General features: G+C 44.4%; 1 protein-coding gene across 1 annotated transcript in view; it reads left to right on the forward strand.

The window, feature by feature from the left end:
• Nucleotides 1–22,331, forward strand: part of RXRA (retinoid X receptor alpha) — a 289,592-nt gene extending 267,261 nt beyond the window's left edge. Inside the window, exons 7-10 of the mRNA XM_036751476.1 lie at nucleotides 3,258–3,390; nucleotides 5,251–5,342; nucleotides 10,681–10,786; nucleotides 14,419–22,331. Coding sequence (XP_036607371.1) covers nucleotides 3,258–3,390; nucleotides 5,251–5,342; nucleotides 10,681–10,786; nucleotides 14,419–14,566 — 479 coding nt within the window. The 3' untranslated portion in view covers nucleotides 14,567–22,331. The remainder of the gene's footprint in view (nucleotides 1–3,257; nucleotides 3,391–5,250; nucleotides 5,343–10,680; nucleotides 10,787–14,418) is intronic.
• The last annotated feature ends 3,805 nt before the right edge of the window (nucleotides 22,332–26,136 follow it).

Genomic DNA, 26,136 nt, shown 5'->3' on the forward strand with positions numbered 1-26,136 from the left:
CCAGATTCTCTCCTTCCCTGTCCCCTTCCCTCACCCAGTGAGAAAGCAAGGGAAATAAAATCCATTACAAGTGTGTATGGATGTGCAAAAAAAAATTTCCACATTAGCTATTATACTCACCCCCTCCCCACCAAAGGAGGAAAGGAATAGAAGAAAATATCAAGCTGTGGGATGTATTATGTGTGTCCCATTGGGCAAATCACCCCAGCTTTCTGAGCTTCATCTTCATTTTTAAAACAAGGATAGTAATATGCCCACTACCTACTTCCCAGAGTTTTTGTGGGAGAAAGTACTTTGTAAACCTTTAAAGTACTATATTCATGTGAGTTACTGTCCCTATTGGTATAACTGAGCTTTAGAGAGAACAATGATTCTCCTCTCCATTCGACACAAGAAGAAACTGAGACCAGAAAAGGTTAGTAACTTTCCCAAGTTTATAGAACAAGTCAGTACAAAACTAAAAGCAGAACCCAGATCTCCTGAGTCTGGTCAGGAATTCGTAGCAACTGAATGGTAGAAATATAAGGAAAGAAGGGAGGAAGGGAAAAAAGAAGGAAGGATGGATTTATTAAGTACTTTTTGTATATTAAACACTATGCTAAAGGTTTTACAAATATCATCTCTTTTGATCCTAACAACAAAAACCCCCAAAACTTAAAATATACAGGACTTAGTGAAATGTAGATTCCAACTGAGGGTGTGTGTTCCTACCTGGGAGGTATGCTCTATTATTATCTCTTTTTACAATTGAGGAAACTGAGGCAGAGAGTTAAATGACTTGCCCACACAGCTAGTAAGTGTTGAGGCTGAATCCAAGGCCCAGTTCTCTTGCCACCTAGCTGCCCCTGGTGGAAGCTTAGTGGCTAGAGTGCCTGCCCTGGGAGTGGTGGATGGAAAGGTAAAATGGCAGCCCTTCAGTAGTTCTCTAATGTACTGGTGTCTCTTCTGGCTTTCTGTCATGCTTCAGCAGACATTTATTAAGCAGATAATCCATCAAACATACATTTATTAAGCACCTACTCTGTGCCAAGTGATGCCTTGTCTGGAGCTGGAAGGGACCTCTAGTCCAACCCTGTCATTTTGCAGATGAGGAAGTGAGTGGTCATAGAACTGAGTGAGGGTCTTACTCATGGTCACACAGGAGTAGTAGAGCCAGGATTTCAACCCAAATCCTTTGACTCAAAATCTGGTGTTTTTCCCTTGTCCCATGCTGCCTGTGCCCAGTATGAGACTATAAAGGAAAACAAAACAACTTGGTGTCTCAAGGGTCTTCCTTTCTATGAGGGGTTATAGTTCATGATGGCATTTGGTCACATTTAAAGATCTATAAACCTAGCAGATGCTCAGCTCTCCTTTGCAAAGGCAATTGGGTGGTCCAGAGGCATTGGAAATGTAGGTACACTCTCCTGCCGTAGAAGGACTTATGTCAGGTATGTTCCAGAGGCACAAGAATGGACTGGATGACCTCCTGGTGCAGTTCACCCCATGTGACTGAATATAAGGAAAAGGGGTTGCTAAATTGAATCCCTGGTTTATAAGCTCAAGGGATTACTGATATTGGGAATTACCCAGAGTTCTCCATCAGGATGGCCCTTACATTATACAGTGGGTTTTGCGCTAATTAACAAAGCAAGCAAGCATTTGTTAAATGACTGCCATGAGCCCAAGAAGTATTACACGTGAATACATTTTCACAAATCTAATCCTATTTTCAATGTTCTAGGTGGACTAACAATTTAAGAAAATTCTGTGGTGGATTCTTTTGGTATATCTAGTTACTAAGCACACTCTGCCTCTTGGAAAATGGGATTTTTGTCTTTTGGTTTTGCTTAAAGTGGTGCTGCACTCCTGAACATACACACATGGACACACACGTCCACATACCCCATTTCTTCAGGATCCTTTTCTGGGTCCTGCCATCTTTGGCACCATTTGTATAATTTGGTCTGTGTTGGGGAAGGGACTTGAAGCAGCTTAGGAAGGGAGAGGATGGTTTGTAACAAGTCTTCTGCCTCCTGTGTGAACTTGCCAAGCATGCAGCCCCACCCTAGGTCTTCCCCCTGGGAAGTTCACTTCTCCTTGGCCCTTGCACAGCTGGCCTTGAGAGCCAGCTGGCAGTGCTGGGGGGCAGGGGCTGCCACTCCTCCCCGCTCCCCCCACAGGCACTCACCCCACTAACCTCTCACCTTTCATGTCAGCTAGTTGGTGCCTGCCGTGTGCCCAGCCCTGTGTTTGATGCCATGGGGAGTTTAGAAGTATGGGACCAGGTCCTTGCCCCACACCATTGCTCATAGCTCTTGCTAGGGAGACCAGATGAACGTACATGAGACAGTTGAAGCTGCCTCTGGTGGCAAGGGCACTATTCTGGGAATCAGGAGACCTAGATTCTAGAGCTGATGCCATGCCTAACTTACTTTGCAAATTTGGGCAAGTCATTTCCCTTTCCTGGTCTTTAAATTTCATTTTCTGTAAAATGAAGCAATTGGGCTAAAATCTCAGAAGGTTAACATTGGAAAGGGTGACTCACATGCTACCCGCCTTCCCTTTAAAGAATTGATATTTAAGCTAGATGTCTACAGAAATCAAGTGACTTCAATTCCATCCAGATTTGCTCAGCTCCTTATGTATTCTAGGCACTATGCTCAGTGCTGGGGATGGATACAAAGACAAAAATGAAAAATCCCTTCCCTCAGGGAGTTTATATTCTACTGGGGGTTGGGGTGAGGATCTGACTTGTACATAAGTATATACAAAGACTTGTCCAAGATCATACAGGTCTCCTGGCTTTTTATCCAGTATACTTTCCCTTCCAATATAATCTCCTATCTATTATCTAACATCCTGTGATTCTGTAATTTTCCATTTCTAATAAAACTCCAAGATGTCTTTACTTTGAATGTCAGAAAAGAATTCTTCACTTTGTACAACTGCTTTTTTTTTTAACTGGTTCAGTTGTTAGACACACTTCTATCACCAACTAGTGGTCTTGGCATGCAACAGTAAGAAAGACTACATTTGTACATTTCTTAAGAACTTTCAGATTACCTATACATTTTATTCAGACCGTGTAAATCAGCATTATGCCCTGATAGCATAATGAACTAAATTGTGCGGTACATACAATTAAGGAACAGGACCATGTTTAGACATAATGTGCTAATTGCATGGGAACAGACAAGTGGGAAAAGCATTGGAGAAAGGAAGAGCTCATTAGGGGCTGGAGATCAATGTGTGTCCTCTTCCCCCCTTCCCTCCAGGCTGGAATGAGCTGCTCATCGCCTCGTTCTCTCACCGCTCGATAACAGTGAAAGATGGGATCCTTCTTGCCACCGGCCTTCACGTCCATAGGAACAGCGCTCACAGTGCAGGGGTGGGCGCCATCTTTGACAGGTGGGGATTGGACTTTGTGGGGTGGAAGGGGGATTCTACTAGAGAGGGTAGGCTTAGAGTCTTCTCCTTTTGATCCATCCAAGTGTGCTTTTGATGAGACATGGGTAAAGAGACAGAAAACCTGGTTTCTTGTCCCAGCTCTTCCATGAACCAGCCCATGTGACCATAGGTGAGTCACTTTCCCTCCTTTGGCCTCAGTTTCTCCATCTGTAACGCAAGAGGGTTGGAGTAAATGCTCTGTAGGATCCAGTTCTCTGCAATTCTGTAATCTCTGTTATTAGTCTAGACAATCCATATATAAATCTCCAGTGAGCTTGCATTTAGAAACTGTATGTTCTAGGTGCCATAGCTTATCACAAAGTAGACGGAGCTGGAGGGGACCCAGAGATGGGAAGCTCAAACAATTAAGTACAATGTAGGGGCTAAATGAGGAGAAACTAAAGAAATGCAGGCTGAACAGTTTAGGAGGAAAAGGAAATGGAAGGGAAATAGGGCCTCAGTCTATAAAGTCATGGAGGGATCAGACAACGTAAGAGTAAACTCTGGATAGAAGGAATTAGGGGTTTTCCACTTGAACCTTGAAAGAGAAGATTTTAAGAGACTTGATACACTGATTGAGGAATAGATTTGTGGAAATATACCTCTGAGAAGTGATACAGCCTGGTAGCAGAAGTAGCCTCCAAAATGTTTCAGAGGAAGAATAAATTTCTAAAGAAGAGATCTGTAAGATATTATGAAGAGAAGGTCATGTTTGGGCCAAATGAAGATACCAGGCCTTCTCCAGATCTACCCCCATGGGAGACAGAATCATCCCCTAGAAGGGTCCACAGAGGATACCTAGTCCTAGCTTGTCATTGTAGGGTTGGGGAAACTGAGGCCTAGAAAGGTTAAGTGACCTTTAGGTCCCTTGATTGTATGACCTACAACACCTTCAGTCTCTTTTTTTTGAAGGGGTGGGGTTTGAGATGGCAAATGGCACCTTATTTCAACTGGAGAAACTCCTCCTCCCTCCTCTCCATCCCTTTGATGCTGACTTGACTTTCTCTATTTTCCAAGGAACAAAAGGGCCCTTGCAAAGAAGCTGGAATCCTCTCCCCTCCTCATTCCTGTCATCCACATCTCAGGGAAACAACTCTCCTTGATTTGTGGAACCCATGAGCATAGACCCATAAACAACTTTGCCCTTTGGGAATTCCCTGAGTGCCAGGGTGTGACAAAAACAATAGCTAATTGATACTGCTATGTGAAGTGGGAATCCTTGTGCCCATTGAACAGATTGCTGGCATGGAGCAGATCAGTACCTCCCACCCAGTCTCAGCTGCTGATCAGCTCTAGAGTAACAGGGTCCCATGAAGGCAGGGGCAAGACTCCAAATTCACTTCTGCCCAGCTGTTAACATCACCCTCTCCTTGATCTCCAGTCTCCAGTTTAATAATTATTGACCCTGCTCCCTGTGTCTTTGAGCCAAATCTAAACAGACATTGGTGTGTGAAGGGGAAAGAGCTCATTTAAACACAAACACTTGCAATAACATACAAAAATGAATACTAAAAGGAGTTGGCAGAAGAGTTACATTTTATATTACCCCTCTCTCTGTATCTCTGTCTCTCTGTCTCTTTCTGTTTTTGTCTCTGTCTGTCTCTCTCTCTCTCTCTCTCTCTGTCTCTCTGTTTTTGGGAGATTTTTCCTGGTGTGACATTCCCTCTTTAAAGTTTCTTTGGCAGTTATTCCCAGTCTCAGCCCTGCTTTATCATTCGAGAATGACAGAATGTCCTGACACTTTGTCAGTGTGATCTCCAAGAAGGGGGGGACCCTCATTTGATGGGGTGTTTTGTGTTCTGTGTTTCCTTTCCCCTGCAGAGTCCTGACAGAACTTGTGTCAAAAATGCGAGACATGCAGATGGACAAGACAGAGTTGGGCTGCCTGAGAGCCATTGTCCTCTTCAACCCGGGTATGTCCTTTCTTACTTTCTGGATTAAAAAAAAGAAAAGCCAATCCAGTCTCCAGAGTCAGTGAGATCTGCACTAGCAACGCATCCTTGTGGAACTGAAAGATCAGATTGCATATAATGGGGGACTCAGGGATGAGGGGCCAGAGACCAACTCCAGATTCTTTGGATGTTCTCAGCCTTGGTGAGCAGCAATTCCCAGATGTTTTTGGTTAAGGACCCTCTAGGCATCTGACTATCATTTGAGAACCCATTTTGAAATAGCCATGCTTTGTCTTTATGGTTCACAGTGTTTCTTTATCTTTAGAGTATCTCTCTCTGGTTTTATTATTTTTCCTCCCCCCACATGCAAACTCCTTTCCTGCCCCGGCCCCACTCTTTCTGTGCTGCCCCGGCTCCCAACCATCTTCTTAGTAGAATCTTCCAGCTCCCGAAGAATCCTCACATTCTGCCCCGAAATTTGGAAGTTCTACCATTAATGTTCTAGTTGAGATGGGCAAGGCTCATGAGAGGAGCCTATGATTCCTTCTTAGCAGTAACCAGCCCGACTTCTCTGAGGCTGGGGCCCCAGGCTAAATTGCAAGGTTGCGGTGAGAGGCAGGTCTCAGCAGTTTTTATTCTTGAAATTTCTATGCAGGGCCCTTTAGAAGTAGACTTTGTAATAGCTATGGAAAAAGCATTGGCCTGGGAGCCAGGAGACCTGGGTTCTAAGTCCTGATTCTTCCACTTATTAAAGATAGACTATAGATTCTTGAAGGCAGAGATTGGTTCCTGTTTGTCATCACATAACACAGATCTTGCCACAGAGCAGGCTTTTAATAAATGCTTCCTAGTCAATTAGTTAATAGCCGTGTGGCCAATCACTTCCCTTCTCTGGACCTTAGTAAAAGGGGGACTGCAAAATTTCCAGTCTTTTCTACGCTAACATTACAGGATGTATCCTATGGTTTTATTCAGGGCAATCAAGACTATTATGTCATCCCTGACAGCCTGTAAGATGAAAGCCATATTAATTGTCATTTTTTCATTGACAGCCATTACAGAGTTTCCCTTCCTGGGGAAATTACTCAACATAATTTTGTGTTAATAGTCCATACTCCTTCATCTAAATGTGTCTGAGTCACTTAAGTCAGCCACGTCCTCCGGCTTCCATATATCAGTTACTTGGTCAAGATCTTCGTAGCAGCTAAGTCTACGGAGTTGGTACATCTCACATTGGTCAGGTCACTCTTCAAGACCTTCAAGCTAGAGACCCTCAGATAATGTAGAGTTGAGAAGCAGAAAGACAGACAGAGATGTGCTTCAAAGTTACCTAGTTGCCAAAATACATATGTTCTCTTTAGCCTGCTGCAATTTTATGGTATACTACATTGATGTGCTCAGCTGTCACCAGTGATGGATGGTCACCTTCCCATAAGAAAAGCCCAAATGGCCTAATCTACCATGACTGGCTCAATTGGCCATGCCCTTGTTCTTAGATTTGGAGACAGGTTAGAAAGCAAGTCCATTCACTACCCAGGAAATGGGATGATGTGGAATTTAGCAAACATTTATGTAGAACATAGAGTGAGCTGCAAGGCCTGCCTGAAAAGCTTTTAGAGGAAGTGATGTTGGTCTAAGATTAGAGAGGGTCTGTCCTTTATACTTGGGTGACCATAGATAAGTCACTTGACCGCTCTGGGCCACGTTTTCTCTATCCATATAAAATGAAAGAAGTTGAACATTTAAGGTCTCTTCCTATTCTGAGTCTGTAATCTCATGAAATTGTCTTTGAATGGCTCCTGCAGAATGCGTTTGGTAAAGGCTTGGAATCAGACAGAAGAAACCCATTTGAGCAGAGATGTCAAGTGAAGGTTGAGAAGGGGGAGGGAAAGAAGAGGGAGGAATTAGGACAGATTATGGCAAATTTGATCTCCAGAGATCTTTGGAAGCTGTAAAAAGAGAGCACGAAAGAAAACTTGGCAAACCTGTAACCTCGGCAGTGAGGGTCAAGAATGTCTTTTGTAGAGACGAAAGGAGAAAAAGTAATAGACAGATTGGAGGGGACAGGTCCAAATGGGAAATGAGGGAGGGAGGCTGGTGTGATGAGATCATACAGTATAGCCCTTAAGTATTACCACATTGAGATAGGACCTTGCTTTGCCAAACCAGTTAAAAATGTCCACTCTAGGATACAGGGCCATTTATCCCTCCATAGTCTTTACCTCACAGTTTAACTATGACAGCCTCATAAATGTTACCCCTGCTCCTCAAGCTCTGGATCTTATCCAGCTGGAGAAGCTAGCCCTAGCCTGTGAAACACAGGCCTGGTAAGAAAGGGGCACTGGTTTGGGAGGACTTAGGGAAATTTAAAGGAAGGTATGGATAAGTTGAGGCCCTGATGTAGACCGATGAGGAAGTGGGATGTAGTAGAAAAGGTCAGAAATCCTGGGTTCAAATCCGTGCTCTGCTACTTATTACTTTAGAAAGAGTATTTTCTTCTCTATGCTAAAATGCCTGCATCTGTAGAATGAAGAGGTTCATTAAAGTCCTTTCCAGCTGTGTGATTCTGTGCCGTTTTTTTTAAAATAATCCTCATCATCTGTATATATTTCCTGAGAGGCTCACATATACTAGGTTTTAAGTGCTAGAAGGGTACAGAAACAAAATTCATAAACTTGGGAAGAGGGATGAGAAATTGTTGACCGAGTGTAGGATGCTTGTGTCATCATCATCATCATCGTCAGTTTAAGATACTGAAGAGACCTCAGAGACCATCTAGTTCAACTCTTTCGTTTCACAGAGGAGGAAAGTGAGATCTCTATAATGACTTGTCCAAGGTCACAAGGCAGTAAGTGATGGATGAATGTATGACCTAATATGCCTAGATGGTAAATGGGACAGAATTAGAGATTTTTCTTTCTAAAGAATTGAGTCGCCCTCTCTCATCCAGTCTGGAAGTGCGGGGACTCTTCAAAGGTCTCTTCCCACTCTGATGGGCATAAAACCTTTGACCTGCTCCACTTCTGAGCTGGGCTGATTCACCCCTCCTTAGGGTACCTGGTGACCCTCAACTCTTAGATGCTCACCGTATTTACTAATGTTGACCTTAGTGCAGACCATCAGCTCAGCCCACTGCAACGCAGAACTCCCAAGCTCAAGGGATCCGTGATCCTTAGTCTCCCAAGTAGCAGGGATTCCAGGTGGGAGTCACCATGCTTGGCCAGAATCAGAGATTTAGACTTGTGTAGGACCTTAGTGATCATCAAATTGATCTCTCTCATTTTAGAAAAAAGAAAGTGAGACTTAGAACAGTTAAGTTATTTGTCTGAAATCAAATTCTGTGTTCTCTGACTCCGAATCCAGCTATGCCTACCTTTCCCTGAGCTTTCTAGATCTTGGATTCAAACCTAGGTTCTCTTATCTATAGTCACATGAAGAGTAGTGAAAGGAAGATGTGAACTCAGGTTTTCTTCACATCAAGTTAAGCTCTTTTTCTGTTATACCATGAAAGGGGAGGTAGTTACAGCACCAACTACAGGTCATCCTACATTTCCTAGTGGTTATTAAAGTTGTAAAACTCATTGCCTCAAGAAGAGGTAGAGGTGGGGAGCATAAAGAAGCTCCCAGTCATTTTCGATGAAGGCCTGCATGACCAGGTTAGAGCACGTCACTAAGGGAAGGTGGGAGTGTTTTGGATGCCTTTGACCATAAAGGCCATGGCGAGCAGAGCACCTGTCAAATGGGGGTCATAATGACACCTATCCAGGGTTGTTGTGACAACCTTATGAGATAATATATTTGCAAAGTGATTAGCACCATGCCTTGGCACATAGTAGATGCTTAATAAATTTTCCCTCCCTGCTTCTTCCATCAAAGTACTCTTTGATCAGTTGCCCCATCAGAGGCACAGTTTAGGGCTAAAGGGTCTTAGGAGCTGCCCCCAAGAGTCACTGATGGTGGACTTATGTCCAGTCTTGGAAACATAAGGCCTTTTTTATAGGAAATAGTCTTCATTAGTTGCTGCAGCAAAAATAAATAAAAACTCATTCTCTAGCAACCAACCTTCTGGTAACAAACCTCTCCACACTTGGGCTGATCCTTGGACAATGTCTTTATACTCCATGCAGTGTCACTTATCCCTACTTCTACTCATCCATAAGGTCTTATTCTGCAGCAGCTGAGGCTCAGTCTTAGAAGACTTAGACCATCTCCCTCGTGGCCTCTCCTTACTCACAAGGGAGAGAGCCAAGCCATTTCTCTCCTCTCCTTCCTCACCATGGTGTCCTGGTGGGATACCATTTAAGGAGAGAATCTGATTTCCTCACCTAGCGTCTATAATCCTGGAAGACTTAAAGCTAGAGGAAACCTTCAGAGACCATTTGGTCCAGCCACATCATTTTATAATTGTGGAAACAAAGGTGATTTCCAGTGATTTCCCCACGGTTACAGGGATAAGTAGCAGAGCTAGAACCTGAGACTCAGTTCTCTGATGCCAAATCCCCTACTTAACCCACTGCATCAAGTCTGTGGCCCAATTAGTTTAACAACCCTCCTTATTTCCACACTGCACTGCTGTTTAGTAGCTATTAGAGAAAGGATGAGAAGCCTTGGGGAATGGAGGATAGAAGGGTGAATTAGCATTAGCCTGAAGAATGACTGGTCAGTCACCAAGCATTTGCTGAGTGTTGTCTATGAGCAACACATCTTGGTGGGTGATGCGGGGGGCCCAGATTAAAAATAACCCAGTATCTGCCTGCAGTGAGTGCACAGTCTATCCAGAGAGACAACACCAACGCACAGGAAACAGAGAACAGTGAAGGATCCAAGTTTCTAGTGTGCGTTGTTTATGCCATAGATGCCCAGAGAAGAGAGAGATGTATAGAGCAGTCAGGGTAGGCTTTATGAAGGAGGCGGCATTTGAACTAAATTTTGAAAGAAGTATAGGCTTTATATAGGAGCTGAACCAGGGGAAGACAGATTCAACATATGAACAATGAGAGGAGCAGGGCCAGGAATGCTAATGGGTTGGGGCAGAGGAAGTAGTCTATGGAGGGTGAATGGTGTTGGGGCAGAGGAAGTAGTCTACAGAAGGTGAATGGTGGTGAACAATGGGAAAATAAGGTTGGATAGGTTGGGTAGGGGCCATATTGTGTAGATTGATCAAAGTCTGCCCTTCAGTGACTTTGAAGGGAAAGAGTCCCTGTGTAGCCCTGGACTAGCCCCCACTCTCCAAGCCCTCCCACCCCATTGGTCCAAAAGTCTCAGAGATCATTTACTGTTGGTCCCTCACTCTACATTTTTGAAGAAAGAAGTTTGCCAGAGCTGAGCCTTACCTTTGGAATTTCTCCTTCCTTTTTAGACTCTAAGGGACTTTCTAACCCTGCAGAAGTAGAAGCCCTACGAGAGAAAGTTTACGCTTCCCTCGAAGCCTACTGCAAACACAAGTATCCGGACCAGCCTGGAAGGTGAGCATCCTTCTTGGTTTCTTTCTCACCCTGGCTATGGAAAACTGGGAGACCATGGCTCTCTCTTGTGATCCGCTTCCATGAAGCCATAAAGAAAATGGAGAATAAGGAAACAGAGACTTTCAAATTCTAAAGTCCTGGAACTAGGGGGACCCCACCCATGCTGTGCTTGAAAGAGATGTTTGGGGAAGCAATGGGTAGAGGTTATAAAGAGACAGATTTCTACTTGATACAAGGGGGGAGGACCCCTCCATGTCTTAACAGTTAGATCTCTCTGATGGTGAAATGGAGGTGTCTTTGGAGGTCTTGAAACAGAAACGGGATGACTGTCTCTTGAAGATATTGTAAATTCATGGTTGGACTGGATTTCTTAGGACCCTTCCAGCTCTGGAATTCTTAAGGTTCATTAAGATTAGGGAACCTTCATATGTTAGCCATCAGAGGGTGAACTTAGGAATTTCTCTCCCCCCAGGAAGAAGCTTAGAATATGGTCATGTTCCAGGTGGATTTGAAGTTTGAGGGTATCCACAGAAAACAGATCTGTGGCAGGTTATTGAGGGACACTGGGTCTGTTCAGAGCCATCCCTAGATTGTAAGTTTTGTTTAGTGCAGAGTGACCTTAGCTTTCTTTAGACCACCCTTACTGTCCTCCCTACCTCCCCCCCACACCTTGGATTGAGGAAGAAGGTTATATCCAGTGGCCTAGGTGTACTTGGTAACTGAGACCTGGTGTTTCCTGGTAAGACGAGGTCATCCTATTTTGTGCTCTCTGAATGAAAACCAGTTCTGTCCCTGTGTTCCCCATCCCCTCAACCCCCTCACCCCTGCATGCCCACAGTTGCCCTTTGTCTGAGTTTTCAGGGGCTTTTTCCTCGGCAGCTACTTGCCCAGTCTGGAAAGGCCCACTGAGAAGGTGTCTCCCAACTTCCGAGAGGGGCAAGGCTGTTCACTTTATTCACTTTCAGTTAATAAGAATAGGTTTCAGATGGGTTTGGGTAAATCCTTGGTTGACAGATCAATAACATCAAAAGCCCTAATCCTCCATGATCATACTCTAAACCCAGAGACAGTTTTATATCTTTTCTTCTGGCTGGAGGAATGAGTCAGGGAGATGCTAGCAAGTTCCCATATCACACAACTTGACAGTTACCCATATGGCCCCATGTGCCTGCCCAACCTCCTTGGGTGTTTTTCTGTCCCATCACAATTGCCACCTTTAGAGAAGAAATAGGACCAGGGTTTCCCTGGGGTATCTGTGTAGTCTGTCTCTCTGTCTCTGTCTCTCCCTGTCTCTCTGTCTTTCTCTCGCCCCTTCGTTGGGAACAGACTTTGGGCTGGCAAGCTCACGGTTAACTGTCCGAGCTCTGTTCAGCCATCATCTGGTTCGGTTTAAAGTGAAACTTCCTGGACAGGGTGGGGGTGGGGGGATGGCAGGACTGATTTGTTTTTCCTGGATTCCTGCCTAACATTCTCGCCAGCTCAGCAGAAAACAGCCCGTTCCCTGGCCCTCCTCCAACCTTTAAACTGCATTTTCGGCTCCAAAATGCTGATTGTATGGCAACAAACCACAAGGATTTTTTTTCTTAAAGACATTGTTAATTATTAATAAGGCTAACCCCCACCCATCCCCCACCCCTTGTTCATTGCCCATACTGAGGGCCCCTGTATGTAGCAGCCAGGCAGAGTCAAGGCTTGCAAACAGCTTAAAGAAATGTCTGAGTCTCCCTTCCTGGCTCTATTTGCCATGCATTTTTTTCATATCACCATTGGCAGCTGAGTATGATCATGACACCAGCTCTACTCTTTAAGAGTGCTCCTTTTTAAAATACTCCTCTAATATTTTGCTTTCCCGCCTCCCCTTCCCCAACCTCCACCCCCACTCCCAAGCTCAAAGCCAGGAAGCTGAGCAGGGAAGTGAATGCCTTCTGTCCCCAAGTCCACGTTAGGTCTCTGGCGAAGAGAGCAGGGAGGGCCCGGAAGAGAAACCCCAGCCTCCTGGAGTCATTTGACTCGTTCTAGGCTTGGCAGGAAGGGCACGTGCTTAACTGCCCTGAGGTCGAGCTCCCTGCAGAATTTAAGGGGGGTTGCCTTTGCCTTGGGTTCAAGTTCACTAGGAGTGGCTGGGACCTATCTCCTTTCAGAGTCCTGACAGTGATATCTGAGGATTGAAATCAGAGCAAGCAGAAGTTATCCAAAGGAAGAGCATGGAAATACAAATCCATTATTTGACAAGTTTTTTTTTTTTCTAATTCAGTGCCTGCCTGTGGGGGAGACAGAAGGATAGGGCTCAGGTCTCTTTCTATCTCCCCACTTCATCTCTCCCCCACAAGGACCTATTCTCAAGGAATTTACAATTCTAGCTAGAAAGACAACATTTTTAATACAGAGAAGATGTTAAAAAATCAACAAAATAAACTTAAGGGCTTACTATGTGCTAGAGACTGTGATCACTGGGCACAGGGGTTACAAAAACAAAAATGAAATAAAATGTTACATTCTATCTGGGAGATGACATGTACATATGTACAAAGCATATACAAGGTATATTTTTTGAGGGGAAAGTGCTAACAGCTGAGATAGAAGCACTCGAGTGGGAGGGCAGTGGGTAGGTATTAAGAAAGTCTTCATATATAGCTTAGCACAGTTTTGAAAAAAATGGGATTCTAGGAAGCTTAGCACAGTGCCAGGTCCATAGTAGGTGCTTAATAAATGTTGACTGATTGAAGGAAAGTTGAGGTGGGAGTGTGTTTCAGGAATGGGGTGGAGTGGACAGCAGAGAACAGTAGGAAGGCCAGCTTGGCTGGAAGTGTGGGAAGGAGAGTAATGTCTATATACTAGGGCTGGAGAGATAGGTTGGGACCAGTTTGTGAAGTGCCTTTAAAAGCTAGGAGGAACTCTGTATTTGTTCCTGGAGGCCATAGGGAGGAGAGCCATTAGAGAGTTTATTGAGTAGGAGAATGACGTGGTTAGACCTCCCAAAACAAAATGATATAGAAGCTAGTATTAACTTAAGTGTTAAGAGTTCAGAGAAGGGTGGGCTCACTAGAGGCCACAGTAGCCAGAGACAGCTTCCAGTAGGCTGTTGTTTCCTCTGAGCTACAATTCCTAAAATTCTAACCCTATCCCTGAAGAACTTCTATCTCTTAGAAGGATGCGTGACTTCATCCCGTTTCTCTCAGGCTACTTTGAGAGGCATTCCTTTGGGAGGTTCTGGCTTAGTTAAACTGCTTTGTTTCATGGGGATCCATTTTCCTGATTTACTTAAAAACAGGGCAGGTGTTAGAGCCAGCTCCAAGTGATGCACAGGGTAACCGAAGGGGCCTGTAGGCCCTATGTATAAAAATCACTAACCTTCCAGATTCTAAAGGTGCACCACTGGTGCGTGCTGTAGTGGTTATGGCATTGGTTTGGGAGGTGAAGGACCTAGGTTGGACTCCTACTGGTATCATTTTGGTCAAGTCTCTTCCCTTCTATGGGTCTCAGTTTCTGCAGTTGTGAAATTAGGGGTTCAGCTTGGATCTTTAAGACTCTTTCCAGTTCTTAATCTTATTCTATATTGAAAAGGTTTTGTACTTTTTTCAGCTGTACCATTTGCATCTCATTGTAACTCCCAATGTCTTCCCTGTCTACAGGTTCGCCAAACTCTTGCTTCGTCTCCCTGCTCTCCGTTCCATTGGCCTGAAATGCTTGGAGCACCTCTTCTTCTTCAAGCTAATAGGAGATACACCCATTGACACCTTCCTGATGGAGATGTTGGAGGCCCCCCACCAAATGACATAGACCAAACCTGACCGCATTGGGTCAGTCCTTTTCTGTCCAGTGGGAGGCAGCCCCCACCTCAAGCCCCCTCTTCCGACCTCTCTGCCGATGCCAGAAACATCTTTTGTTCTGTTCTTCTCAGCTTGGATGACATCCCATATCCTCGCCTTGGTCCCCATCTCCGTGCCGCCTTTTGCCCTTTGGGACTGGTTTGCTCACTGCTACACCTAAGAAATTTATTGTTATTATTACTCCTTTTTAATTACTTTTCTTGGGGTGAAAGGCAGTGGAATCAGGACAGCAAAAGGGAGAGAAACGGTTTAAAATCCAACCAAACCCCAACCCTTTCCATCCTCCTCCTGCTTGGTTCAGTCATGCCCCTTGTCACCTGCCACCCTTTTCTCCGTTGGGTTTTGCTCTTGTGGGGACATGGGAGAATTCTCTGGAAATGGAGTTGGAGGACGAAGGAGAGAAGGAGCTAAATTCATGGGGCTTCTCTGGTCATGGTGGCTTTTGGGAGTATTTAAAGGGAAGGCAGGGGGATTGTCTTATTCTTGCTGTTTGTTTTTTTTTTTCAAATCACCTGTTCCTTGGTTTTTTTTTGTACTTTTATTTTTAATTATCCATTATTGCCTTCTTCAAAAAGAAGACATCTTCTCTCAGTATTGGTGACCTTGACAGTGTCGGTACCCCACTAACTCATGACTTGCACAGAGCATTGTCATCCTTGGAAAAGAGGAGGGAGGGAAAAAAGGAGTTGGGGGCCTAGGCTTTCATAGTAAATGGTCCCTGCTGGCAGCCCCCTCCACCCATCCCTGGGAAGGCCAGAAGAGGTGATGTTGGCAACTGCCACTTGACCCCACAATTACCCTTCATTCAGTGACAGGGTGCGTGTACCATTTTTTCCAAAGATAACAAGCTATTATCTCAGTACCAGAGCCAATCAAAACATGAGCCAACTTCAATGTACAGATTTTGTTTTTTTGGTTTGGGGGCGGGGAGAGTGTTTCTTTAAGGCTACAGTGACTCAGATACCCTTTTTCCCTCACCCCCTTCTTTCCTCCTCTCCACCTCCCAATTTCTCCTACTCATCCTAGGTTCCAAGCCCTTGACACCCACACATGTACTCACATTTGACCAAGGTCAGTCTTACCCCCGAGTGTTGGCCTTTTTTCTTGTTTCCTAAATTTCTTTTTTTTCAACCATCGAGGGCTCTTGAAGTTGGCTGAGACTAGCCGCTAGAGTGTCTTGAGGACTTGGACTTCCTAGGTTTGGCTGCCTTAGGGTCATCATTTGGCTCTTCAAGTAGCTTCTTGGAAGAAAGCTGGACATTCCAGATGTATCGGGGGCAGCTGTGAGCTCTGCAGCCCACACAGAAATACACATAGACACATTCTGGTGGATTGCTTTATGCACCATTAACGTAGGTCAGCTGAAAAGATTTTCTACTTGGGCAACTGGGTGGCTGTAATTGAGGGGTGTCAACAAACCATCTGTTCCTTGAGTCATTTCCATCTCTAAGACTTCCTTATTCAATTTTCTGTTATTCAGAGGGCATTGAGATCTGAGGCAAAAAAAGGACTTAAATCACAAGTACATTGCTGAGCCTGCCCCACAATCAGGGTAGTAAATTACCACCTGAGAAAGGAGAGAAGTCCCCTGGGCCACTGCTTGCCCATCCTGAAAAGTGAATGTCTTTGGTGATACCTAAAAGTTTTGTTATCTTAGGGAATATTGCTGGTTGCTCTGGAGGCAGCCTGAAAAACACCAGATTTCTCTATGATAATATTCTATTAGATTTCTCAGATAACATCATCTCACACTTATTGGGCTTTTTATTAATTCTCTTTGAAGACTCTATGAATCTTCTAGCTAGTTCTAACTAGTGTTATCTAGTTCCATTTAATGTGGGCATCCCTTCTACAGAATCCCTGATGAGGCAGTCATCCAAGCTCATCTTGAATAACGAGGGCTCATTGCTTCCTGGGGTAACCCATTACATTGTCAGACAGCTGATTGTGAAGAGGTTCTGTCTTGGACCTACAAATTTTCCTTCTTATGATTATTGCCTAATGATGCTATCTATTCAATGCTTCTCAGACTCCAAAAACCCCGTGCTTTTACTATCAACAGGTGACTTGATGTTGATGTTTCAGCTTAGACGGTAGAAGTATCTTCCTGTCTTTCTAGACAGATGCATCTAGCTTGAATTTGGCCTATTTCTGCTGACTTCAGCACTTTATTTTTCCATGCTCACCCTTCCCATGTTTCCCACTGGGGCTGGAGTATTTCCTGTCAACAGGTGCTTCCTCAGAAAGAAATGATGAGAGAAGAGCTAGAGAAAAGCCAGCCTGGGGACTCTGGTTGAGGTAGGAGAAGGAAATGACCGTTCTTTCAGAATATTCATTCAGAGCCAAGGATGAGGTCCCTGTATTTATTTTTTTTTCCCAACAGAAGAGAGTTTCTTCAAGGTTTTAATTGATTTCAGGTTTGAGATAATAGGTTATTATTTTTTTAATATTTCCTACCATTTCCTCTAGTCCCTGTTTTCAGCTAGTAGTTGGACTTGAACAGCAGCTTTGTCCTGTCCGAAGTGAGATGGCATCGGTTGTACCTGGCTTAGGGAGAGAAACACCTCACATCACTGCTTTCTCCTCCTCAGGTGTACCATCCTGAATGTTAGATAAGGTTACAGTTTGGTTAGTCCAGCCTGGCGGGAAAGGATGCCATATTTGTCCTTCACCCAGAATCTTCCCCCAAACGGCCAGCTCTGAATGAGTGACTGAAAGTTGGTCGTGATTGTGTCAGGAGCTCTGTACTTGGAACCGGAGCACCAGCACAGTGGCCCAGGCTCTGCCATTTTTGTGATGACGTGATCATGGGACAAGTTCTTTCCCCTTTTGGAGCCTTGAATTCCTCATATATAAAATGAGGGAGTTGGGCTAGATGAATTCCAGGACTTCAATATCTAAACTATATGAGGTTTGGGACCTCTTTCTATTCTGGTAGGTAGAGAGAATTTCTGGTATACTTGTGCCCATAGGAGTGTGGATAATTGGGTCCACAACCAGCATATCTTACCATCTTGAACCAAAACCTGTCAGGCAAAGGTCAAGAGCTAGTCATCAGCCTTATGAAAGATAACCTCAAGTGTTTCTGGGTAATCCTTCTTTCCTTCCCATTCACTCTTTGTACCTTTCTCTGGGGTCCCTCCTGGAAAAATCCAGTAGGAGAAGATGCTGCTGCTCTTGTTAGGAAGAAGGAAAAAGCTGCAGTTTCTGGACCTCATCTCCAGCTTTCCTAGGGCCTTTGTCATGTGTCCTAAGTCACACAAACCCTGCCTTGCTGGTCCTAGCTATGAAAAATCGGGGATAAATATAGACTCAGACTCATTTGGGAAGAGCCATAGATATAACATCTCAGAGAACTTGCCCTCACAGTGGTAGGGGATGTTGGGTGCCTGGAGTGGGCACCGAAGCATATCACAGAATCCTGTTTTCTCCTGCATGTTACAAAGTGAGAAATCCCCCCTCTCCTCCCCAGGAAGTCTGATTATGCCACTGTAGCCTTAAATACACCACCCCACTTGCATGAATCCATAATAGGGTTTTATTTGACTCATTAATTTGTATTTCCTTAAACTCTGGCTTTTTTTCCTCTTATCATTATTATTGTTATTATTATAAATATACTGCTTGTTTGGAGAGGTGATATTTGGGTAAAATGGCACATTATTCAATAGAGAGTTAGGACTTTTATTTAACCAGACATTTAGTATCTTCACAAAAATCTGGTTCAATTAAGGTGATTTTTTTGGAATTATTATTATTATTTTTTGGTGGGACAATCTTTAATTTTCTAAAGATAGCACTAACATCAGCTTGTTAGCCACCCTTTGCCCCCATATCCCTGTTCTGTCCCTTTTCTTCTGGTTTGGGGGAAGAAACGAAAAAGTAGGGCTAAAATGGAGGTTTGAGCAGTTAACAGCTGGTAATTACTCCCAGCAGCCTTGGCTGTCCAGTCCTGTAGTTGCCTCCCTTTTCTCCTGCTCTGGCTCCTAATGGGGTCCCATCCTCAGCAAAGCCAGGAGAAGAGCCAAGGCCTGGAGCAACACATGGACTGTTTGTGATCCTGATACAGACTGGCCTTGCCCCCGGAGTGGGCCTTAATAGTTTGTGCACTTTGACCTCTGGGCAGTGTCTCTATATTCTTATCATGCTGATAGAGCACTAAGGAAATGTCACTTGCTAAAACCACTGGGGGTTCCTTGGGACCTCACTGGGGCAGAAAAGCCAGAATTCCTTATTCGCCTATGCCATGCTGGTTAATAACTTCCCCACTAAGTCAGACTTTTCCTTGGAATCTGGCTTGCCTAGTGGATGCCGTAGAGTATTCACTCCATGGGCCATGGCGCTCTTACGACCCCATTAGCCCAGTTGAGTGGGCCTATATAGGCCTGCCCAGAGGTGGAGAAGACTTCCTCTGAACAGTGGGCTCACACACACTGTTATCCAAAGCAGGGCATTTCAAAAGAGCCCCTGCAGTTGACCTAAGGCCTATTCTCCCATGGTCTTGGAGGAGGCCTGCCCTGGTGTTTTCCACCACAATCGTGGGTCCACAGGTGATAAGGAAGCTCTTGGTGAAATCATCTTCTCAGTGGCCTCCAAAAATGCCCGGGCAGAACTTGCAAAGCAGTGGATAATCAGCTGATGTTGTCCCCATCACTGAATGAATAAGGTGCATGATCTATTTTAAGTTGATACATATGTGTGTGTGCGTGTATACATGTATGTACTGTAGATATATACACTGTATATATATCCCCACTCACATATACATATATTATGCCTGTAGCAATTACAAATGTTTTGTGTTTATTTTTAATCAGTTTCTTTTTTTCTGTTTTCCTGTAAATTTGCTTCATGTAAGCAAGTACATAAGGACCCCTCCTTTGGTGAAATCCGGGTTCGAATGACTATCTCAAGATGAGGAGATGCATCTATTTTAAGATGCTGTCGGGTAACAGCTTTAGCAGTCCCCGCTCTTTGGCAATGCCTTAGCTATGACAGATACATAGCTAAATGTCTAGAAAGAAAGACGAGTAAACAAAGAGATAAGAAAAATGTCTAAAGCATCACTAGGTTAAAAAATCTATTTTTGTACAAATGTAATTTTATCCCTCGTGTATACTTGGATAATGTGTTTGGGGAGGGGGGAGGGAGTTTTGTTTCGCTTCTAGAGATTATTGTATACACTTTCTCGGTAAAACGTTCTGACTTGGAGATGGAGAATGGAAAAGAGGGAGGGAAATCTTCCAAAAGTGTTTAAAGGCTTTATATACAATCTCTTCAGAAATATTTTTATTTTATTTTATTATTGTTATTTTTGTTTCTGGAATGAAACTTCAAGGTTTTTCTCCCCCCTCCCCCTGAGTTTTTTTGTAAGTCCTGTCCTGTTTTCATTGAATAGCCTGGCAGTCCTGCAGCTCCGTTTTACTGTGAAATCCCGTCCATCTGTCATTGGTCATTCAAAAATCACTGCTGCAAATGCTAGAATTTTGATGAACAGTGGGATAGAATTTGTTGAACAGAGGGGTTATAATTGTCCAAAATAATAATAATAATAGGGGGGAGAAAAAGCAGAAACAAAGAAAACTACCATACAGTTCAAATTCTCTTTTGTTCTGTATGGACATACTTTAGTTGGAGGTTGAAACAGTACTTTGATGAATCCTATTTGCAGAGCTTTCTGAATCTCTCCACTGATTCCAAGCAAGGCCTCCTGCCAACCAAGTTCCATCTCGTGGCTTGCTTGAGTCCAAATGTTGTGATTATGGGCTCTAATGGTCGATGGCTTCCTCCCGTTGCTCCAACCCACAGGGACTGTGGGGAAGTTGAGAGAGAGAGAGAGAGAGAGAGAGAGAGAGAGAGAGAGTGTGTTAGTGTGTTAGTGTGTTGGAGTCAGTGGGTACATCCAGTACCCACTTGAACTGGAGTCTCATGCTGTCATCAAACATTTCCCAGGAGAATACAAAAAGCATTGACATCAATTTTGCTTACCAAATGGGCAGTGGTGGGGGGCAGTGGGCCATGAAACTGACATACACGGACTTCTGGTTTCCCCATGGACCCATGCAGCATTTAGCAGCGTTTTTTCCCATTTGCTTGTTTGATTTTTGCCTTCTGGATCACTGAGGACCTTGTGATATTCATATCCAAAGCATTTGGGGGTGAACTTTTCATTAAGCTGGAACCTATCTCTATTTCCTCTTATTCTTTCTCCTTTTATTTCCATATTTTTTTCTTCTCCCTGTGAACTGGTTCAGCTCCAGAAAGCTCTTCAGAAGGATGATAAACTAAGTGAGTCTAGGGCCAGATGTTAGTGGATGTTCAAAGAAAATGGGAAGCAAGCATCCTGTAACATCTCTATCTCAACCAGCTTGACATGGGGCTGGAAGACACTCGTGGATTGGTGTCTTGCTACATCCACGGTGCTCGGCAGCTCACAAGCTGGTGAGTCACTTTAGACCAGGCTAAATATGTAGTAGCATTTGGTTTCCTCTGTAGAACCTCAAAATAAATGATGTAATATAACTGCCCGGTTAATAACAGGTTAATAATAGCCACCATCTGGCTCCATCTCATGTGATAAATGCTTTTTGTCTCCAAGCTGTCTGAGAGCCAGGGGCTGCCCCAGGATCCCCTGGGGGATGCCTGATCCCAAGTGGCAGGTACTACAAGTTCTAAGAGAATAGGAAAGAACACAGACTCTCCGGTCCCTAACTGCCCAGACCCCCCCACCCCCACCCCACCCTAGCTCTAGCCTGAGTGGGATAACGCCTCAGATCATTCCCTCTGTGAAATGGGGAAGAGTAGCTGAAAGGAGTGGCCTTGAATGTAACTAACCTGGGCCTGGTTCGTAGAGCAGACTGTTAAGCTTATTGGTTATGAGAAGAGAAAGGCATTCTTCTGTTCTCATGGCTAGAGAGCTTGGGGTGTGGGGAGTGGAGAAGAGAGATACGAATCTCAGACCAGTGGCTTCCTTTTGGCTACAGCAGTATTGAAGACCTAGGACAAATAACCAGAGAAGAAGGGTATGCTGCTAGTCAGTCTTTCAGGAAACTTGAACCTAGTGTTGTCCGCCCTGCTTAAGAGGGTGGTGAAAGGGGTAAGGGAAATTTGCAGAGGGTTAGTTGACAACCAAAGACAAGCCGTGGAGCAGTTTTGCGGGGTTGAACCCTTGCCCTCTGTCCTAAGGCCAGAAATGAGCCGGAAAAGAGAACGCCATCTTTGGGTCACCTCTCCCCACCAATCAGGAAGGGGCTTACAGCAGGGATAGGAGAGGGATTGGGAATGAACTCTCCCCTCCATGTCTCAGAGATGAGGGTAGCTGAGGTCTGACACTTTGGTCTCCACTTGACTCCCAGCAAATAAATAAATCTGCTTCTATACTTAACAAAACAAAACTGTTGATTCCAAATGGCCTTTATCACCTCCTCTTTTCACTTCCACTTTTTCCCCCCTTCTCGTCATCAAGGCAGATGCCACATGGGTCATGAATTGGGTCCTTTTTTGTTCCACCCACCCAGGAGGGAGTGGGACTAGGGAGTGAAGGCAGTGGAATTGGGGGCTCTCTGGTGACCAGCCCCCAGGGAGGCTGAGAACCCCCCTCCCCAATTAGGTGTTGTTCATGCTTCTGCAGGGATCAAAGCTCCTATGCTGAACTTTTCTTGAACTTGTTGCTATCAACTTATTATTGTTTAATGTAATAAAATCTGTTACGTATATATGATGCCTGTGATTGATTCTTCTCCGTCTTCCTGGCCCCAGGACTCAACCGACATGGGCGATCCTCCAGGGGTGGTAGCGGGAGAAAGCAGAAAAGGTAGGTTGAGGGCCTTATATTCAAGGCAAGGGAGTTGGGATTTTTTCCTGTAGACGGTGAAGAAGTCCTCTACTTCACCTGCTCCCAAGGGCACACTCACCAACCAGCCCCAAAGGTAAAGTAAGTGCCCGTCTGGTTCCTGTCGCCCAGCAGAAACTTCATCCTCCTGCCTGGTGCCGCTTAGCAACCTGCCAGGTGGCCTGTCTACTACAGCTGGTTTCCATAGCGATACCTGTCCAGAGTAGACCTTGTGGAGCAGAGAGGCAGCACTCGAGAATCTGATCACCCAAAGGAATTCTGGTCGACACTTGTACTTGGGAAAGTCATAGCCCATAACTGGCCTTCTGTGCCTAGAGAAGGGTGCAAAGATAGAGCCCTTACTCTCAAAGAACTTGGGATGTAGTTTGAGAAAGGGACACTGTACTCCTGGGAAAGGACCTGTATTAAAGGGGATGAGTCTAGCAGTAGAAACTTAGGGCCAGAAGGTCTGGGTTCAAATTCCATGTGGCCTTGGACAAGTCACTTCACTTTTATGATTCTTATTTTCAGAGTTTCTAAAGGAGGGGGGAAGAATACTGGTATTATTTAGTGCCAGAACATAGATTTCAAGTTAGAAAGACCAACTAACCATTTTAAAGGTGAGTAAATGGAAGCCCAAAGAGATTCATGATTTGCCGACAGTCACATCAATGGCAGAGGTGGCATATGAATCTAGAGCTATTCTTGTTAAGGACATTTAACAGACTGTATTATGAAGGGCCAGGTAATAACATACTGCAAATTAGGTGTGCTTTTGACCCGCAAGGCAGGATTTCTTAGGAAAGGGCTTCCTGTGTGGGGAGGGGGAGCTAATTCAGTAAACAGGCACTGAACACCCAGATTGTCCTGAGAAAGGATCCACTGGAGGGTGATAAGTGGGTGCAATGGGGACAATGTTTATGTACCTGGAAACCAGACCCCCAGCAGACCATGCAATACCTCCCCTCTGCACAGAGGTGCAGACAGACAAAAATTCAGAATTAACTTATTTTTATTAGTATCCTTCCACGACAAGTACGGTGAAAAGAGCCCCAGCTTTGGGATCCAGACAGATTGGATCCTGGCACCAGGACTCGATAGCTACGTAATTGGGCAGGCCTCATCCCTTCTTTGAACCTTGATTTTCTCATCTATAAAATGGGAATAAAAATTCTTGCAGGACTTACCTCATAGAAATGCTATAAAGATAGTTCTTTGTGAACCTTAAAACACCATAAAAATGGGAGTAGTTATTACAAATGGCCCAGAAATGTGTCCACAGCTATTGCTAAGGGAGGTAGGACCATGTCAGAGAGCATTTGGGGGAAAGGAGCAGGAGTGCAAATCCCTGGATGACACCTTCAATCTGGAAGTCACTAGCTCCAGGAAATCCCATCATCCCCTGGAAATGATCTAGCATCCCAGGGGTTCTGCCCACTCTGAAGGGAAATAGAGGAGTTCCTGACTTGTCTCATGTGTACAAGTGCTTTTAAAACTGTTTTTACTATGAGACATTTTTTATCTCGAGCCAGACTCCCACTGGACCCCAGCAGGCTCTGGGGCCCCTCTCTCCAGTCGCTGACCTCCATGCTCGCATCTCCAGCTGCTTATTGGACATCTCAGACTGGATGTCTTGCAGATACCTTAAATTCAATACGTCCCTACTATATTCAACTTCCTCCTTTAAACCTCCTCTCTTCCTCATGTCCCTATTATTGTCCAGGGTACCGCCGCCCTCCCAGTCACACAGACTCACAACCTACATGCCATCCTTGATCTCTTCACTCTCACTCTCTGTCTGCAAATCCAATCAATGGTCAGATGTCATTTCTACCTACGGTAACATCCCTAGTATGTTCCCTCTTCTCTCTGATACTGGCACACCCGGACTATTGCAGTTGCCTGCTGATTGGTCTCCCTGACTTGTCTTTTCCAATTCCAATTCATCCTTCACTCAGCTGTCAAATTAATGTCCCTAAAATACAGGTCTAAACCATACCATCCATTGGATTAACTCCAGTGGCTCCCTGTTATTAAATTAAAAGTGCCATTTGGCTTTTAAAGCCAAATAACCTGGCCTCTTCCTACCTTTCCAGCCATCTTATACTTTATTCCCCTCTATATACTCTTGTGATCCAGTACCTGGCACAGAATAGGTGCTTAATGAGTGTTTATTGATTGTCCGGCTTCCTTGCTCTTCCTCCAGCAAGATGCTCCATCTGACTGTCCTCCATGCTTGGAATAGTCCCTCATTTTCTGTCTCCTCATTTTTCTGTCTCTTCACTTTTCTAGCATTCTTCAGGTCTCAGTTAAAGTCTCACCCTCTGCAAGAAGCCCTTCTCACTCTCTTAATGTTAGTACATTCCCTCTGAGAGTACCCACACTTTGTGCCCAGCCTGTGGTACAGCCTTCTGAGCTTGTCTTGGTCTGATCAGCCACAGTCAGACATACTGTACGTTGACTCTAACATCGTGATGTCATTTTGGTCCTTTTTGAGTACAAAGGAAACAGTAATGGTACCCACAGTTTATCCTGTATTTATCTTATTTGTACGTAGTTTGTTCCTTTGGGCAGAGCACCCCCAGGTAAGAATATGACACCCTATATGGACAGACGGAGAGGAGGAAGGAGGGAGGGAAGGAAGCAAGAGAGGAGCTGCATTGCCCAACTGGAACTGGCCAGCTTGGTTCCCATTGGGCAGCTATTACTACTCAGAGGTGGTTGTTTGTCCTTCATTCTAGAAGACAACCGTATAAGTTTTGATTGCTGAAACCTTGCAAGATATTTTGGGGTTTAAGGGCTAGATTTCTTTGTTAAGGACCATGCCTTAAACACAGATCACTCTGGCTCTCATTGATTGACCATTGGGTCCCAGCCCAAGCCTCCTTTGGTCATTGTTTGGGCTGTGATGGCTCAGAGTGAGTGTAAACAGCAATTGTTTCTGTTTTGGCCAGAAACCCTGAGGATCTTCCCTTCCCAGATTGGTTTTTTTTTTTTTTGACTGGGTAAAAGAGGCCATTCTTACCTCATTTTTACCTTGGCTTAATCGCTGAGTGGGCTAGCTTCAGTCAAATTGAGACCTGGGAAAGAACTTAGTTTAAAAAGGCCAAGCTCTCCCACTGCATCCAGGACCATCTCCGGTCGTCCTGATCTGTATCTTGCCACTGGACCCAGAAGGCTTCAGCGGAGAAAGTGAGGCTGGTGACTTTGCTCACTTAAATCCAATTCACTTGCTAGTTATGGCATCACCTTCCTGATGTCATGATCCTCTTTGAGAATTAAGGACAAACAACGTAGTTTGTATGATGTTGCCCCCCTCTCCTGATTAGAGCTTCTGGAGAGAAGGGGCTGACTTTTGCCTTTGTATCCCCAGAGCTTAGCACAATGCTTGACATATTGACTATTAACTTCGGTCCAATATGATTATCAAAAAGACAAAGCTGATGATTTCATATATATATATATATATATGTGTGTGTGTGTGTGTGTATACATACACATATACACACATGCACGCATACATGCATATACATATATATGTATTGCATTCCTAAATAATATTTATTGCTTTGGGATCATCTGCTTTAAAAATGATTCCTACTGCTCCTCTCACTCATTAATGATGACAAGAACCAAATCCCATTCATAAAAGGAACCCTAGATGTTATCTAGTCCATCTTTTTCAGTTA

The sequence above is a fragment of the Trichosurus vulpecula genome, chromosome 3, assembly GCF_011100635.1.
Source record: "Trichosurus vulpecula isolate mTriVul1 chromosome 3, mTriVul1.pri, whole genome shotgun sequence".
Taxonomy (NCBI): domain Eukaryota; kingdom Metazoa; phylum Chordata; class Mammalia; order Diprotodontia; family Phalangeridae; genus Trichosurus; species Trichosurus vulpecula.